The sequence below is a fragment of the Candoia aspera genome, chromosome 1 (genome assembly GCF_035149785.1).
Source record: "Candoia aspera isolate rCanAsp1 chromosome 1, rCanAsp1.hap2, whole genome shotgun sequence".
Classification (NCBI taxonomy): Eukaryota; Metazoa; Chordata; class Lepidosauria; order Squamata; family Boidae; genus Candoia; species Candoia aspera.
In genome coordinates this window covers 234,034,885-234,050,215 of record NC_086153.1, presented here as the reverse complement: position 1 = coordinate 234,050,215, position 15,331 = coordinate 234,034,885, and the positions used below count along the sequence as shown (strand labels likewise).

At 38.0% G+C, this 15,331-nt stretch overlaps 1 protein-coding gene across 1 annotated transcript in view; it reads right to left on the bottom strand.

The window, feature by feature from the left end:
• The window catches only part of DAGLA (diacylglycerol lipase alpha), a 48,384-nt gene that overhangs the window by 20,363 nt on the left and 12,690 nt on the right, over positions 1-15,331 (bottom strand). Inside the window, exons 3-10 of the mRNA XM_063289195.1 lie at positions 14,915-15,126; positions 12,461-12,562; positions 11,741-11,879; positions 6,963-7,050; positions 4,662-4,796; positions 3,323-3,400; positions 1,155-1,279; positions 217-373 (exon numbers count right to left, since the gene is read on the bottom strand). Of these exons, the coding sequence (XP_063145265.1) occupies positions 217-373; positions 1,155-1,279; positions 3,323-3,400; positions 4,662-4,796; positions 6,963-7,050; positions 11,741-11,879; positions 12,461-12,562; positions 14,915-15,126 (1,036 nt within the window). The remainder of the gene's footprint in view (positions 1-216; positions 374-1,154; positions 1,280-3,322; positions 3,401-4,661; positions 4,797-6,962; positions 7,051-11,740; positions 11,880-12,460; positions 12,563-14,914; positions 15,127-15,331) is intronic.

The window sequence follows — 15,331 nt, the reverse complement described above, 5'->3', positions numbered from 1 at the left end:
GTTGTTTGACATCCCCTTTTTTCAATTTCTGGCACCTTATTTCTTCTCTTCAAGACAGTAAACACAGAAAAGCAATCAAAAGCCCTTATCAGATGTCTGAAATAAATTCTTACATAAGGGGGTTAGAAGTTGCTTTCCTATTCCTGCCTTAGTACATTTCTCTGAAGCACTTTAGCAGGATTCTCCAACACAAGTTATTTCTCATACAGCCCTTACCGCATCATGACATGAAGTGTATACAATGTCCACAGAAGTCATGTTTTCATCAAGGAAATGGCGCCGAATGGCAATAGCGTTGCAGCCACAGCAATTATCTTCCTCAATGGTGACACCAGGTGCATAACGGGGCCGAGTAGCGCAGAGGCAGCAGCAACTTTAAAAACAAAGCATAAATCACTATAAATTGGTAAGCAAAAAGGAAAAAAAAGTTACGCTACCTATTCTTTACATGTTAGCTCCACTCCAGTGTTTCATAAGCAAGCTCTAAAACTATTAGACTGCAACTGTCCAAAATTCTCATCCTTTGCTCATTGTCCTGGAAGATACTTTTAGTGGCAACTTCTTCCGCTGACCACTTCTAGCGTTACCACATGAATAAAAGAATGAAATATGCCCATCTCAGCTATTAGCATGTTAAAAGTCAAGATTCCTCAGGTATGTATAAAAAAGAAAAGGAACAATGAGACCATGGAATCCTAACTGCAGATAGCAAAACAAAACTTTAAGCTAATATTTTGCACTGCTCTTTTGGGAATTTTATATAGTCTGTATTATGATATGGATATTTATTTATTTGTTTGTTTGATATATATCCTTCCTTTCTGTTCAGATAAGTACTTAAGATCCCTAGTAAAATTAGTAAGATTAAAAATGAAATACAGCTGATACTAAAATCTAAACAATAATTGCCAGTGGTTAATACATTATTATATTATATTATATTATATTATATTATATTATATTATATTATATTATATTATATTATATTATATTATATTATATTATATTATATTAATACATATATACATGGTAGATCCAAGAAACACAAAAAAGAGTCAGTAAAGGAAGAATGCATGAGGAGAGAGGGGAAGAAAAAAATAAATGATGGGACAATAAAGGAAAAGACATTAAAAACAGTCTGGATCAATACTTACGAGCAGGATCTGGCCAAGCGACAGAGTCCACAGGTAGGCTTCCTCATCAGGTACATGGGCCAGCCATAAGCAGCCAAAGCAAAGAGCATGTAATAGCACACCTCTTTATATCGCATCATCTCTTGCTGAAGGGAACAAAGAAATGTAACGGCATGATGGCATAATTAGAAGTGTCTTCTTCTCACTTAGTTATCAAGAAATGGTAATTTCTAATTAGGTCTTCACAGCCTGTTTGACCTTTCAATTAAGCCGCAAATAGCCACCTCCAGACACAGCACAATTCTACTGTTTGATGGTACAAGCCTGAGATTAGCACCCTTCTCTGGGATAGCTGCTGAGAGGATGAGAAATTCTGACTTCCATTTTTAAACCTGCTGGAGATCCTTGTTACTGTATACCTGAACTAAGAAAACTGATTTGTAACCTGTGGTCTACTAACAAGCCAAGATCCTAATACCTAATTTGATTCTGGCTTGTTTGAACAACTAAACAAAGTTCTTGCATTTTGACAAAATGAAGCTCTCTCATCAATTAAAAGTGGAAATAAAACCTAAACAGGAATAGCAGACAAAGTGGAGAGAAGTCAAAACTAGACTGGGCAAAGATCCTTCCCCTACTGCTAAAACATTATTAAACAAATTCATGCATAATTCCAAATGTACAACATATTTAGAGACAAAGAGAATTTGTAAATCAAGAGTTGGAATACCCTGTTTTAACAAATGAATGGTTAAATGTCTTAAAGAATATTAAGATCTCATGATCTTAAGACGAGACTAATTCAATGATTTTTTCCCCTATATTTATTGGATACCTCATACACTTTTTAAAAAGAGTTGCCTGCCAACGTCATTATGCTGGAAGTGTAAAACAATGGAAGGGAGACTTATGTAGATGACATGTACTCATGCCACATTTGTCCCCTTTGGGTTTGTTTGCTGATATGGTTTTGAGAAGAGTGCTATATAGTTTACATATGCAAAAGTGATTTGGAATTACATACCAAAATTTTTAAATTTATCAGCATATGAAGAATTACTGATTTATTAAGTGTAGAGTGTACCAAAACAGTGTTCTTTTATGATAAAACACAGCACTATACAGATTTACAATCCTGGATTGATGATGTTTTTTTGCTTGCTGCTCATAAACTAGCTCAGTATTAATATAATGGAAAGAGGCACATTATTTTGATTGGTAAAGTTTAATAAATGTTTATAAACTGAGCAGTTTTTTAAATACGTATTCTGTCTCTCTTTTATTCATTTTCTTCATTTTGGTAACTTTTCTTTCTGTACTAAAGCAATAAAAATGTCTACATTTGAGGTTTACAACTTTAATTCCGAAGTACTATTTACTTAACAGTACAAGACTTACAAAAGCCCCAGAAAATCTCAGAAGGTTTTATTACTGAGGTATAAACACAAATAGAGTCAGTGCTACAGAGAACTGATTTCAGTGATTGATCAGCTACTCATTTGTACAGATAACTGCTAACAGAAATGGTTTATCTACACCAGTGGTTCTCAGAGTGGTTCCCCTTCAGGTGGTCTGCAAAATCAAATCAATAAATATTTTAAAATGTCTCAGTTTTAATTTCTAATACAAAAAATATCTATAAATATATCCCACCTAGACTAAAGCTCTTTGGGGCCCTCCATCATTTTTAAGAACATAAAGGGGTCCTGAGACCACAATGTTTGAGAACAGTTGTCCTACACCAATCATAGGAACCATATCAGAGACCTGAAGGAAATAGGAAAGCAGTGTTTACTCCAGGTTAGAAGATTCCAATGTTTCAAGAGCTACAGTCTTGAAAGTCATATTATTATGAGGGAAATTTAAATACCAGGCAATTTATGCTGCCAGTTCCTCTTTTAAAGAGCTGGCCAACACTTGAAGGAATTTTCAAGACACGATTAAAGTACAGCAATAACTCATTGATACATAAAAGAAATTTGATATAGCTGCACTTTGATAGTAATTTACTAGTCAAAAAGCATCTGCTGTTTGCCTTGGCAAGTTGACTGCATGGGTGTTGTTATGATCTAATAGATCTCTGACTTCTAAGATCAGCCCAAGAGTTTATCAAGGGAAAGACAGAACAACTGATTCCTTTGATCCATTGAGTTTGCATATTTTCTGCAATAAATGGTCTGATAACTTACTGAGTTTTTCAGGTCCAAATATTTTGTGTTCCTGGTAACTGGCATTCCCGACAAGAAAGCCAGAATATCATTGTTTGCCTATAAGTAATATAGATTAGAAAAAACTGTCATTAAAACATTCAACTTGTACTCAAGGAAAGTAAACACCTCTTTGTTTGAATTAATACAGTTGGGAACTACATTATTTTCAGTATATGCTTCAGTTTCATTTTCTTTATTTTTCTGTCTTCTCTGAATGTTGGAGGTTTTTACTCTTTTTACTCAAGCTGAAGCCTAGAAATTTGTAAAACTGTCAGTTTTGTAATATCTTATAGACAATACATTTATGGCTTGATTTTTATGCACTAGAATACACATGAGATAATCTGATAAAGTAGACTCAAATCCACAAAAGTTTAGGCTTAATTAAAATAATTATCAGTCTTGAAATTTTTAAAAGATTCTTTCATTTTACTGAAACTAACATAATATTGTTATGTAACTCATGACCACTAATTGTCATTGAACTTCCCTATGACAACTGCTATTTTGCCTCTCTTGTCATAGTCACACTATTTTTACACAGCTTTAGTCGTGACCTATATTGCAGAGTTGAGACGCTTGGCCAACATTAAGCTATGTTCAGTCTTGTGGATGGCCAGACACAGAAAGAGGAAAAGAATACTTAATACCATATTTGCAGCAATATCTTATAACAATCACAATCTTTTCATTATCCAGACTACAGTATTTGCCACAGCTCAGTTGGTCCTAGAAATTCACTCAATGAATCTCCTAGAATTAGTACTCAGAACAAATTAAACTATCAAGTGGCTAATTAAAAAAAAAGATGAGAATTGATGCTTTATGGTGTATTATCTCTCAAACTAAAATATGACATTTTCTATCCCACCTTTATTATTTTTATAAATAACTCAAGGTGGTGAACACACCTAATACTCCTTCTTCCTCCTCTTTTCCCCACAACAACAACGCTGTGAGGTGAGTTGGGCTGAGAGGGAGTGATTGGCCCAAGGGGACCCAGCCGGCTTTCAGGTCTAAGGCAGGACTAGAGCTCTCGGTCTCCTGGTTTCTAGCCCGTTGCCTTAACCCCTAGACCAAACTTGTGTATGCTTTTCCAAAAATTATGATTTTCCCCATTTCAGAAGCCAAATATTTATGAATTCAGTCTTGTCAATAAAAATCAGTGAAATTGTAAGTAGCTGGGAAGTGAATTTGGATGAAGGATTAGGTAGTTTTCAAAACTGAAACGTATCACAGTAGGTGACTTTAAGTAATGTTTATATACTTTGTGCACTTTTTACTGTTAAAATGCACTAAGAGAATTCCTCATACTCACTTCATCCAATACTGCATTGCGTTTTGCCCTCTGTCGTTGACGTAGTAGAACGAGGCCTGCTATGATATCAGATGGGACTATGTCAAGATCTCGGAAAAATTCAGCAAAGAGATATGCAATTTCAGAGTAAGCATCCTGAAAAATCCAAAGAGGAAAAGGTGAAAAATTAATCTGCAACAAGCAAGAGAGAAGAGCTAGAAATAGTCTTTAGCTTGTTGGATTGCTTAAGGCATCATACTAAAGCACGATGCAGTTTGCTTGTTTTTTATTTAATACGGTATGTAAATCAATCCTTTATAACTTAGTTTATATGTGAATCAGGCCACTAGGCTTACTGAAGAAACAGTAATCCTGCCTTGGTAATATGTATAAATACAGCCACTTTTGGATTCTGATTCTATCCGGAAACAGCACTTTGCTGAAAGTATGTCAGCAAATCAGGCCAAGAACCACACTGAGCCGTTACTTCAACTCTAGCTTTTTTTTATTGTTCTCACCCTATAGACAGAATCTTGCTGGACTAAAGGTTACTCAACCAACCTGAGAAAATACCCCAGAAGGGCTCTAGGGCGGAGCTACCTTGAACCTCTTAACCTTCCCAGCAGCAGAGTCTGGGCTTTGAAGCTGCTTATCAGTCTGCAATGGGTCCCCGCCCCCCCCCGCCCTGGGAACCAGCAGCTGTGCCAGAATCCACCACAAAGTACTGATTCTTATTTGTATTAAACTTTTCCTCTAAGAAGTTCAGAATAATATACATAAGGGTATTTCAATTTTTCCTCACACCGTGTGGCAAGGAAGTCAGAGAAACAGTGGCTGAATCCATATAATGTGGCAGACAAGCCAATAAGGTGAACTAATATGAAATACTATGGCCAGATAGATAAAACGTATAACGTGGTTTGCTTGGTTTTGGCTTAGCATGATGTTACAACCCTCTCATTATGAAAACATTGTGTGAATCGTGCCACTGTGGCTTGTTCAATAAACCACTTAGACTTCTGTCCTAATGTTATGTACATGAATCTGTCCTAACAGCCAGGAAACACACTGAGACAAGGAACTGGTCTCTAATATTTATTGCTAGTATTTAACAGGAATCCTAACAAACTGAAGAAGCGTGGGAAAACCCAGACATATAAACCCCAAGGTTAAGGCGGGCCCAATCTGTGTCTCTTTGAATGGCCGCCTAATTCCTCAGTGCTATGCATGCGCTTGACAGTCTGGATGGGAGCCCCCTGCTCGCCATCCTGACTCATGACAGAATCAGGCCAGTGACATGACTTGTTGAAGGGCAGTCATTAAGCAAAATAGCAGAGCAGGTATTTGAATTAGGCCTCTCATTTCCTATCCAACACATTATCTACTATATCACACTTGCAGAAAAAAAAATCTAGGCTAGGATTCTCCCTCCAGCAACAACCAACCTAATGACCCTAACCCTCGCCCTAACCCTTGGAAAGCTTACAGGCAAGGTTTAATAGAAACAGACATCTCTCTTGTCTCTCGCCTCTGGAATTCAGACAGAAAAGATTTCTGTGGTAGATCAGGTAGCTTCACATTTACAAAGCAGTATCTTCTTCAGCAAACACATTATGGGTGAACAAATCTGCACAATTCAGTATTATGTATCAAATACTACATATTAAATATGATGCCTGACAGCCCTGAATAGGCTAAGATTAGATGGTTCTGAGAAATGTTGTTAATACTTTTACTTTTGCCTAACATTGTGAAATGTGGAAATCCTTTCAAAACTTTCATGACTGAAAATAATCTAAGAAGTTGGTTACTCCATTTTAATCACATTGTCTGGTAATAAAAGATAATGAAATGTTACTATACATTTTAAAATTAGTCAACTCAATAGATTTAGGCCCTGTTGCAAGCTTTAGTAATTTTCTTACATTAAAAATGACTTCCTTTTTTGCAACTAAGCAAGCACGAACAGCTTAGCTGTAAGTTTAATTTGCACCAACTACAATATGAAACGCTTTCCTTTCCTTATAACAGAGCACACCTGGGTCAGCATGCATATCCCAACAGGATACTTGTACCATATTTCCTCTCATTAGCCACATGAACTTGTTGAAGGGGTAAATTGACTGGATACCAGGGACTGCTCCCAATCTGCTAAGCATGAAATTAGAAAATTTATGACTTTACCATCTCCAGAAGAACTGGCCGAACATATTGTATATAAGAATTTCAGATTTGCTATTGATCTTGATAGTTCTCATATTATAATACTATCGGAGTCCTGAATTATATTTGCTGTTTTATGAAAAGATAGTTGCTGCTTACTGATTGTGAATCTTTTGTTCGTGTGCAGCAGAGGAAAACTTTGAGACGGCGAGTCCAGCTGCTAGCCTGCCCTTCTTCCAAGCGATGCCTTAAGGGAAAAAAAAATTACAAATAGTCAAATGCACATCATCTGATCAAAATGACAGTAGAAACCAGCAAAAACCTAGAAGCCACATTAACGTCAGGAATACATGGAAACTGAAATAATATGAAATGAAATTGTGAAGAGTTTCTGAAACTCATATGTCTTAATGTTTCCACACAATTTTCTGAACAGTGGCAGATTCAGAACTCTTCATTACAATCTACAGTGACTTTAGAAGGTAAAGTCTCCTTCAAGTACAGTTCAGCTCCAGGCAATGAACATGATGCTCTTTTTGCAACAAAACAGAAGTAGTTTCCCATTGTCTTCTTCCAAGGATTTTTTTGTTTGACTTCCCAGTCTAGTTTACAGCCCTGGGATTTCCCAGTGGTCTCCCATCCATATAGTAGATGAGCCAACTCTGCTTAGCTTTTTCAAGTTCAGCCAAGATAGGTTAGGTGCTGCCACCTGCTGGAATACAGTCATGTTACAGAGATACCTAAGTAGCTCTAGAAAGATGATGTTAGGCATTATCCAGATGAGAGGAGGGTCTTCATATGCTGTCTTCATGTTTCTCACCCAGCTCATCGTTGGTTAAATGAGTCTCTATGTTTAAGAGATAAAGGAAACCTCTTCTCTTTTGTATGTTCCTCTCTTCAAGTTGTAGTTTAGATAGAAGTGAGGCTTTTCTGTCTTCATGGATTTCTCAAAACATCTAGTTCTTACTTGAAATACGATCAGTGTCTATTAGCATTTACTAACAGATGGACTAAGCCCTTACTCTGCATCCAAGGCTACTACATTATGAATATTTTTCAAATGGGAGGTTCTGCCACTTAATTACTCAGTATTTTTCGGCACTCTTCTTAGGTTCGGAACCATATGACTGTATAAAATAAAAGCTTAGCATATCTATTTTTAATTAAAAAAAAAAAGAAAATTGCACAGCTGAAAATACCATTTTGCTGTCAAATACTCATGGCTCATTCAGTTATTACAAACCAAATACACATTTTTTTTTTGTGGCCTGAGGTGATCATCCATTTATATTTGGATGATCTTGGCTAAATCAGTACCTTTTAGTCTAACGTACATGACAGTATTATTGTGAGAAGGAAAATCAATATGACCTTCAGCTGTAGAGGAAAGCAGAATATAAATGTTGTAAAATATTTTTTTAAAAAAAAATATATATACACCTGGAAATTACAAGGCCTGTATTATTCACAATTCAAAAAAAAGCTTCCTCAACATGTAAACTGTGCATTATTTGCTGCCATATTATATACATTCATTTGTGCTCATCTACACTGAAAACCTTCAGCAAAGGATTGTTACCTTGTTGCGGTGCTGGAGCACCTCAATGATGCCATGAGCTAAACCGTGAAGGGCCACCCAAGACGGGAAGGTCATGACAGAGAGGTCAGACTAAATGCGATCCCTGGGGAAGGTAATGGCAACCCACCCCAGTATTCTTGCCGTGAAAACTCAATGGATCAGTACAACCAGAGATATGTCGGTATACCATCGGAAGATGAGACCCCCAGGTCGGAAGATGGTCAAAATGCTACTGGGGAGGAACAGAGGATGAGTTCAACTAGCCCCAGACGTGATGACGCAGCTAGCTCAAAGCCGAAAGGACAGCTAGAGGCCGACGGTGCTGGTGGTGAACGGCGAATCCAATGTTCTAAGGATCAACACACCACTGGAACCTGGAATGTAAGACCTATGAGCCAGGGCAAATTGGATGTGGTTATTGGTGAGATGTCAAGATTAAAGATAGACATTTTGGGCGTCAGTGAACTGAAATGGACCGGAATGGGCCACTTCACATCAAATGACCACCAGATCTACTACTGTGGACAAGAGGACCACAGAAGAAATGGAGTAGCCTTCATAATTAATAGTAAAGTGGCGAAAGCAGTGCTTGGATACAATCCAAAAAACGACAGAATGATCTCAATTTGAATTCAGGGCAAGCCATCTAGCATCACAGTGATCCAAATATACGCCCCAACCACAGATGCTGAAGAAGCTGAAGTAGAGCAGTTCTATGAGGATCTGCAGCACCTACTGGACAACATGCCTAAAAGAGATGTTATTTTCATCACAGGAGACTGGAATGCTAAGGTGGGCAGTCAAATGACACCTGGAATTACAGGTAAGCATGGCCTGGGAGAACAAAACGAAGCAGGACATAGGCTGATAGAATTTTGCCAAGACAACGCACTCTGCATAACAAACACTCTCTTCCAACAACCTAAGAGACGGCTTTATACGTGGACTTCACCAGATGGACAACACCGAAATCAGATTGACTACAACCTTTGCAGCCAAAGGTGGAGGACATCTATACAGTTGTTAAAAACAAGACCTGGAGCTGACTGTAGTTCAGATCACGAACTTCTTCTTGAACAATTTAGGATCAGACTAAAAAGATTAGGGAAGACCCACAGGTCAGCTAGATATGAGCTCACTAATATTCCTAAGGAATATGCAGTGGAGGTGAAGAATCGATTTAAGGGACTGGACTTAGTAGATAGGGTCCCGGAAGAACTATGGACAGAAGTTCGCAACATTGTTCAGGAGGCGACAACAAAATACATCCCAAAGAAAGAGAAAACCAAGAAGGCAAAATGGCTGTCTGCTGAGACACTAGAAGTAGCCCAAGAAAGAAGGAAAGCAAAAGGCAACAGTGATAGGGGGAGATATACCCAATTAAATGCAAAATTCCAGAGGTTAGCCAGAAGAGATAAGGAATTATTTTTAAACAAGCAATGCGCGGAAGTGGAAGAAGACAATAGAATAGGAAGGACTAGAGACCTCTTCCAGAAAATTAGAAACATTGGAGGCAAATTCCAGGCCAAAATGGGTATGATCAAAAACAAAGATGGCAAGGACCTAACAGAAGAAGAAGAGATCAAGAAAAGGTGGCAAGAATATACAGAAGACCTGTATAGGAAGGATAACAATATCGGGGATAGCTTTGATGGTGTGGTCAGTGAGCTAGAGCCAGACATCCTGAAGAGTGAGGTTGAATGGGCCTTAAGAAGCATTGCTAATAACAAGGCAGCAGGAGACGAAGGCATTCCAGCTGAACTGTCCAAAATCTTGCAAGATGATGCTGTCAAGGTAATGCATGCTATATGCCAACAAATTTGGAAAACACAAGAATGGCCATCAGATTGGAAAAAATCAACTTATATCCCCATGCCAAAAAAGGGAAACACTAAAGGATGTTCAAACTATCGAACAGTGGCACTCATTTCACATGCCAGTAAGGTAATGCTCAAGATCCTGCAAGGTAGACTTCAGCAATTCATGGAGCGAGAATTGCCAGATGTACAAGCTGGGTTTAGAAAAGGCAGAGGAACTAGGGACCAAATTGCCAATATCCGATGGATAATGGAAAAAGCCAGGGAGTTTCAGAAAAACATCTATTTCTGTTTTATTGACTATTCTTTGACTGTGTGGACCATAACAAATTGTGGCAAGTTCTTAGCAGTATGGGGATACCGAGTCATCTTGTATGCCTCCTGAAGAATCTGTATAACAACCAAGTAGCAACAGTAAGAACAGACCACGGAACAACGGACTGGTTTAAGATTGGGAAAGGAGTACGGCAGGGCTGTATACTCTCACCCTACCTATTCAACTTGTACGCAGAACACATCATGCGACATTCTGGGCTTGAGGAATCCAAGGCTGGAGTTAAAATCGCTGGAAGAAACATTAACAATCTCAGATATGCAGATGATACCACTTTGACGGCTGAAAGCGAAGAGGAACTGAGGAGCCTTATGATGAAGGTGAAAGAAGAAAGTGCAAAAGCTGGCTTGCACCTAAACCTCAAAAAAAAACAAGATTATGGCAACCAGCTTGATTGATAACTGGCAAATAGAGGGAGAAAACGTAGAAGCAGTGAAAGACTTTGTATTTCTAGGTGCGAAGATTACTGCAGGTGCTGACTGCAGTCAGGAAATCAGAAGACGCTTAATTCTTGGGAGAAGAGCAATGATAAATCTCGATAAAATAGTTAAGAGCAGAGACATCACACTGACAACAAAGGTCCACATAGTTAAAGCGATGGTGTTCCCCGTAGTAACATATGGCTGCAAGAGCTGGACCATAAGGAAGGCTGAGAGAAGGAAGATAGATGCTTTGGAACTGTGGTGTTGGAGGAAAATTCTGAGAGTGCCTTGGACCGCAAGAAGATCAAACCAGTCCATACTCCAGGAAATAAAGCTGGACTGCTCACTTGGGGGAATGATATTAAAGGCAAAACTGAAATACTTTGGCCACATAATGAGAAGACAGGACAGCCTGGAGAAGATCCTGATGCTAGGGAGAGTGGAAGGCAAAAGGAAGAGGGGCTGACCAAGGGCAAGATGGATAGATGATATTCTAGAGGTGACGGACTCGTCCCTGGGGGACCTGGGGGTGTTGACGACCGACAGGAAGCTCTGGCGTGGGCTGGTCCATGAAGTCACGAAGAGTCGGAAGCAACTGAACGAATAAACAACAACACACTGAAAACAAGACGTTGCCTTTATCTAAATTGGAAATCTATTTTATAAAGACCCTGGACCAACCTCTACATACAGGCTGACCAGATTACAACCCAGTAATTAAAGTGAGTTAGAAACAAATGCATGATACACAATGAATACAAAAATCTATTTTACAATTTTCTTACCTCAGGTTATATGTCCTCAGATTACGCTGTCTCCTCTTTGTGGCTCGCAATTTAACAAAGGTCCGTCCTGTTGGGTCAAAGACGCATAGGACAGTGATGCAGACGCTCAAAATGACTACCCAGTTGCAGACGACCATTCCTAGTGACACAGAATGGAAAGATGCAAAGGCCCAGGCTGTAAACGGCACATACAAAAGTTGCACTCTTTGCTTAGTGTTTATGTCTTCTTTTTTCAATTGAGTAACACCCTCTGTTTGACCTTCTTTGACAAAGTGAAGACAGTTTTTGTGTACCACCTCTGACCTTCTTAGAGATTTTGTTGCACCATAAAATGTATTTAATGAGGGATATCAAGCAAGCATTAATGAGCAAAAATACTATGGATAATAACAGTGACTCGAAATAGTTACATATGCATTACCACTTTGTTCAGTCTACATCTCTGCTCGTACCCAGGATCGTGACATAAATGTATATAGAGCAGATTTTAGCACAACCCAGCTAGGCATCAAGAATGATTTCCTTTCTAGTCATCATATTATTATTGTTTATGCCTATGAATAAATGTATATGAAAGTTTTTAGCAAACTTAAAACTAAATTTCAACAGTGAAACAGCATGACCTCAAAAACTGTGTTTGTTCATGCCTGTGAACAGGTTAAATCTCAAAGCACTATAGTGGGAATAAGTGATTTCAGGCTGAAACGTTTAAATACATACCCAAAGTGACACTCTTGGCAGTAACATCATTGCAGGAACTGTAGTACTGGGTTAACCAAACAATGCCCACAATAGCATAGACAAATTCAATCACCAAAATTGCTGCAACAGTAAGAACAGAGTATTCAACATTATAATTATAATAACAGCAACTGATTTCACCATATTTCTTAGCAGCAGTTCTCAGGCAATGAGAAAAATATCCATTCTAATGTGTCACTCTAAAACATTTCTCGCCCAGTTGCACATGCAACATACTTCTCTAGGATAAAAATATTAAAGAATGATATTGAGGAACCTTAGCTATAAAAATGAATAAGGAAAGCATCTAAAAATCTCTTATCTCCTATCCCTATATAGTACACATATATCTACATATATCTACATGCGCACACACATACAAACACACACACACACACTCCCGTATTCTTTCAGGAAGGTGGAAAACGAGACTCTATGCGCATTCACCTCTCAGTAATACCCTGCTATCAACATTTTGTTTTGTTGAGGGATGGCAGAGTTTCCTCTAGCAATGACATAATCTAACACAGAAGCTGTATCTTCCACAAAGGAGTTCTCATTTCCAGATCTCCTGCCATATTTCTATTTTTGTATAGTTATGAAGCTACAGTTGCTAGATCAGGCCATATAACATAAGAGTGGAAAGTCGCAGAAATAACGTTCTGCAGAAATAATTCATGCCCAGCCAGTTCAAAAAGGCTTTTTTCCCCATTGTAATAAAAGTGCTGCTAGTGATTTCTTGAGAGAATACTGTCTTTCCCCCAAATTATGTATCTATCTTAAAGCGCGTAACTATCAACAAGGTGTCCATCCTGTGCCATTTTGATAAATCTGCTTGGACTTTTTTTGAGGCATTCATTTGGGAATGCTAGCGTAATGTAAGATTATGTAGTGATTAAGGTGTCGGTCTTGTACACGGGAGACACAGATTTGAGCTCCCACTCACTGGTGACTGAGTCATCCAGTTGTAATCTAGTACATCTCATGAGAGTGTTGATGAGGGGAAAAAATGAGAGGAAACTTCATCTTGACTTTTCAGAGAAAGGGCAGGATATAAATGCAATAAATAATTTAAAAACGCATTTTAGAACGGTAATGGAAACAAATGCCCCATACATAAGCATATAAAATATAGTTCAGTACTTGAAATAGTAAGATGGATGGATACTTTACATTTAAGGCATTAACTGAATGATCAGTTAAAGGATAATCCAAAATCTTATTTCAGTATTTCAGATTTTCCTCTCATTCTTGTTTACTGGCCACTGATTTTAAAGGGTTAAAATTTTGTTTCTGTTTCCCTCATCTGCTCAGTTCTCAGACTTCTTTAGGGAGATTCATGTATATCAAAGCAGAAAAAAGGGCAGACTTTTTTCTCAATAACATCCTGTATTTAATGTTCAGAAAAGGAATAATCATCTCTTTCTGATGAAAAATACACATGAAAGAAGTCATTCACTGAATAGCAATAAGTAGCAATATTTTGACTTGTCATCCCCTTCCTTTATAAACTGCTTTTCCCACCAAATTCTTTGGTAGCATTTGCTTTAAGAAAAATCAGTCTCGTATGCATCTAATCAGAGTACAGGAGAGCTTAATATATTTCTGTGCTATACGTGGAAAACCAGTACAAAAAGTACTGAGGAAGAGAAAATGCAGATTTCATGGGGAGGGAGGAGTAAGAAATGGATATTGTATGATGTTTGTGCCCTCTGCAAACCAGATCCTTTCAAATATGAATGGAAATGAGGCCTTTAAGTATCTCTACAGCATATTTTCCCATGGAGAGAGGATGGATGGATGGCTCAATCAATCAATCCACGATCAGCCATAATTGTTAGGAACACATGGGGTGTGAGGAGAGGAATACAGAAACTTTTGGGTGGGCTAAGTGGGCATCAGATTTTTTAAACATGAAAGATCATGGCAAGTGAACAAAGGAAATAATGGTAAGCCTGAGAAAGATAATTATGGTATGTGTTTATCTTCACAGAATGGTAAACTATATTTACTAAACTATATTTACTTATTTACGTGTCATACTAACATCTGTACCTTTTCTGAATATAAGAAACAAAATACATGCACTGCTGTCCAGGCATTAAACAAAGTATATGTATTTTATTAATGAAGCTGAGAACATGGCACAGATTTAAAAAAATTAACAGTAAAAAAATCACAAATGGTCATTCACACAAGAAAAATTGATGCAGATTTTATAGAGGCATTTGGGAAAATAAGAGTTTCTTTTCCCACATCTGCAAAAGTAGTAAAACAGTGACTACACTTGCAAATTATATTTAACCACTACTGAAAATGTCCTTGGATAGGTCTGTGTTTGTTAATGTGATGAATGGAGAGTCTTCTGAGAGCATGACAGACAGCTGCATCAAGATCAAGCATTAATAAAATCCCTTGGCCACTGCCTCTTACCCAGTCTGACGTACAGCACGTATTGCATGGAATCCCGGGGTTCTGTGTACAAGATGCTGCCACGCATGCTGAGCCAGATGATTGCAACCTCGGCGATCATGCAGCTGAGCAAAATGCCCAGGTAGCCTCTGCCATGGTCCACCAGATTGAGAGAGCAAGTCTCATTGGGATTGTAGGCCAGTCCGAAGAGCACCACAGAAAGGATGATGAACCTGCCGTACATAAGCCACATTCTCTTCACAAACCTTGAGACAGTATATACATGGCTAAGTACTTTCAGCCGTATAAGGAACCAGAAGCCTAATGTTTATTAGTTTTTTTAAATTGTTATGGTTTGTTTTGTTTTTACGTAGGCTGAGAAAAGAAGTACCTCTTTTTTAATTTCTGGAAATAGTACTATATAAATAATCAAAACTG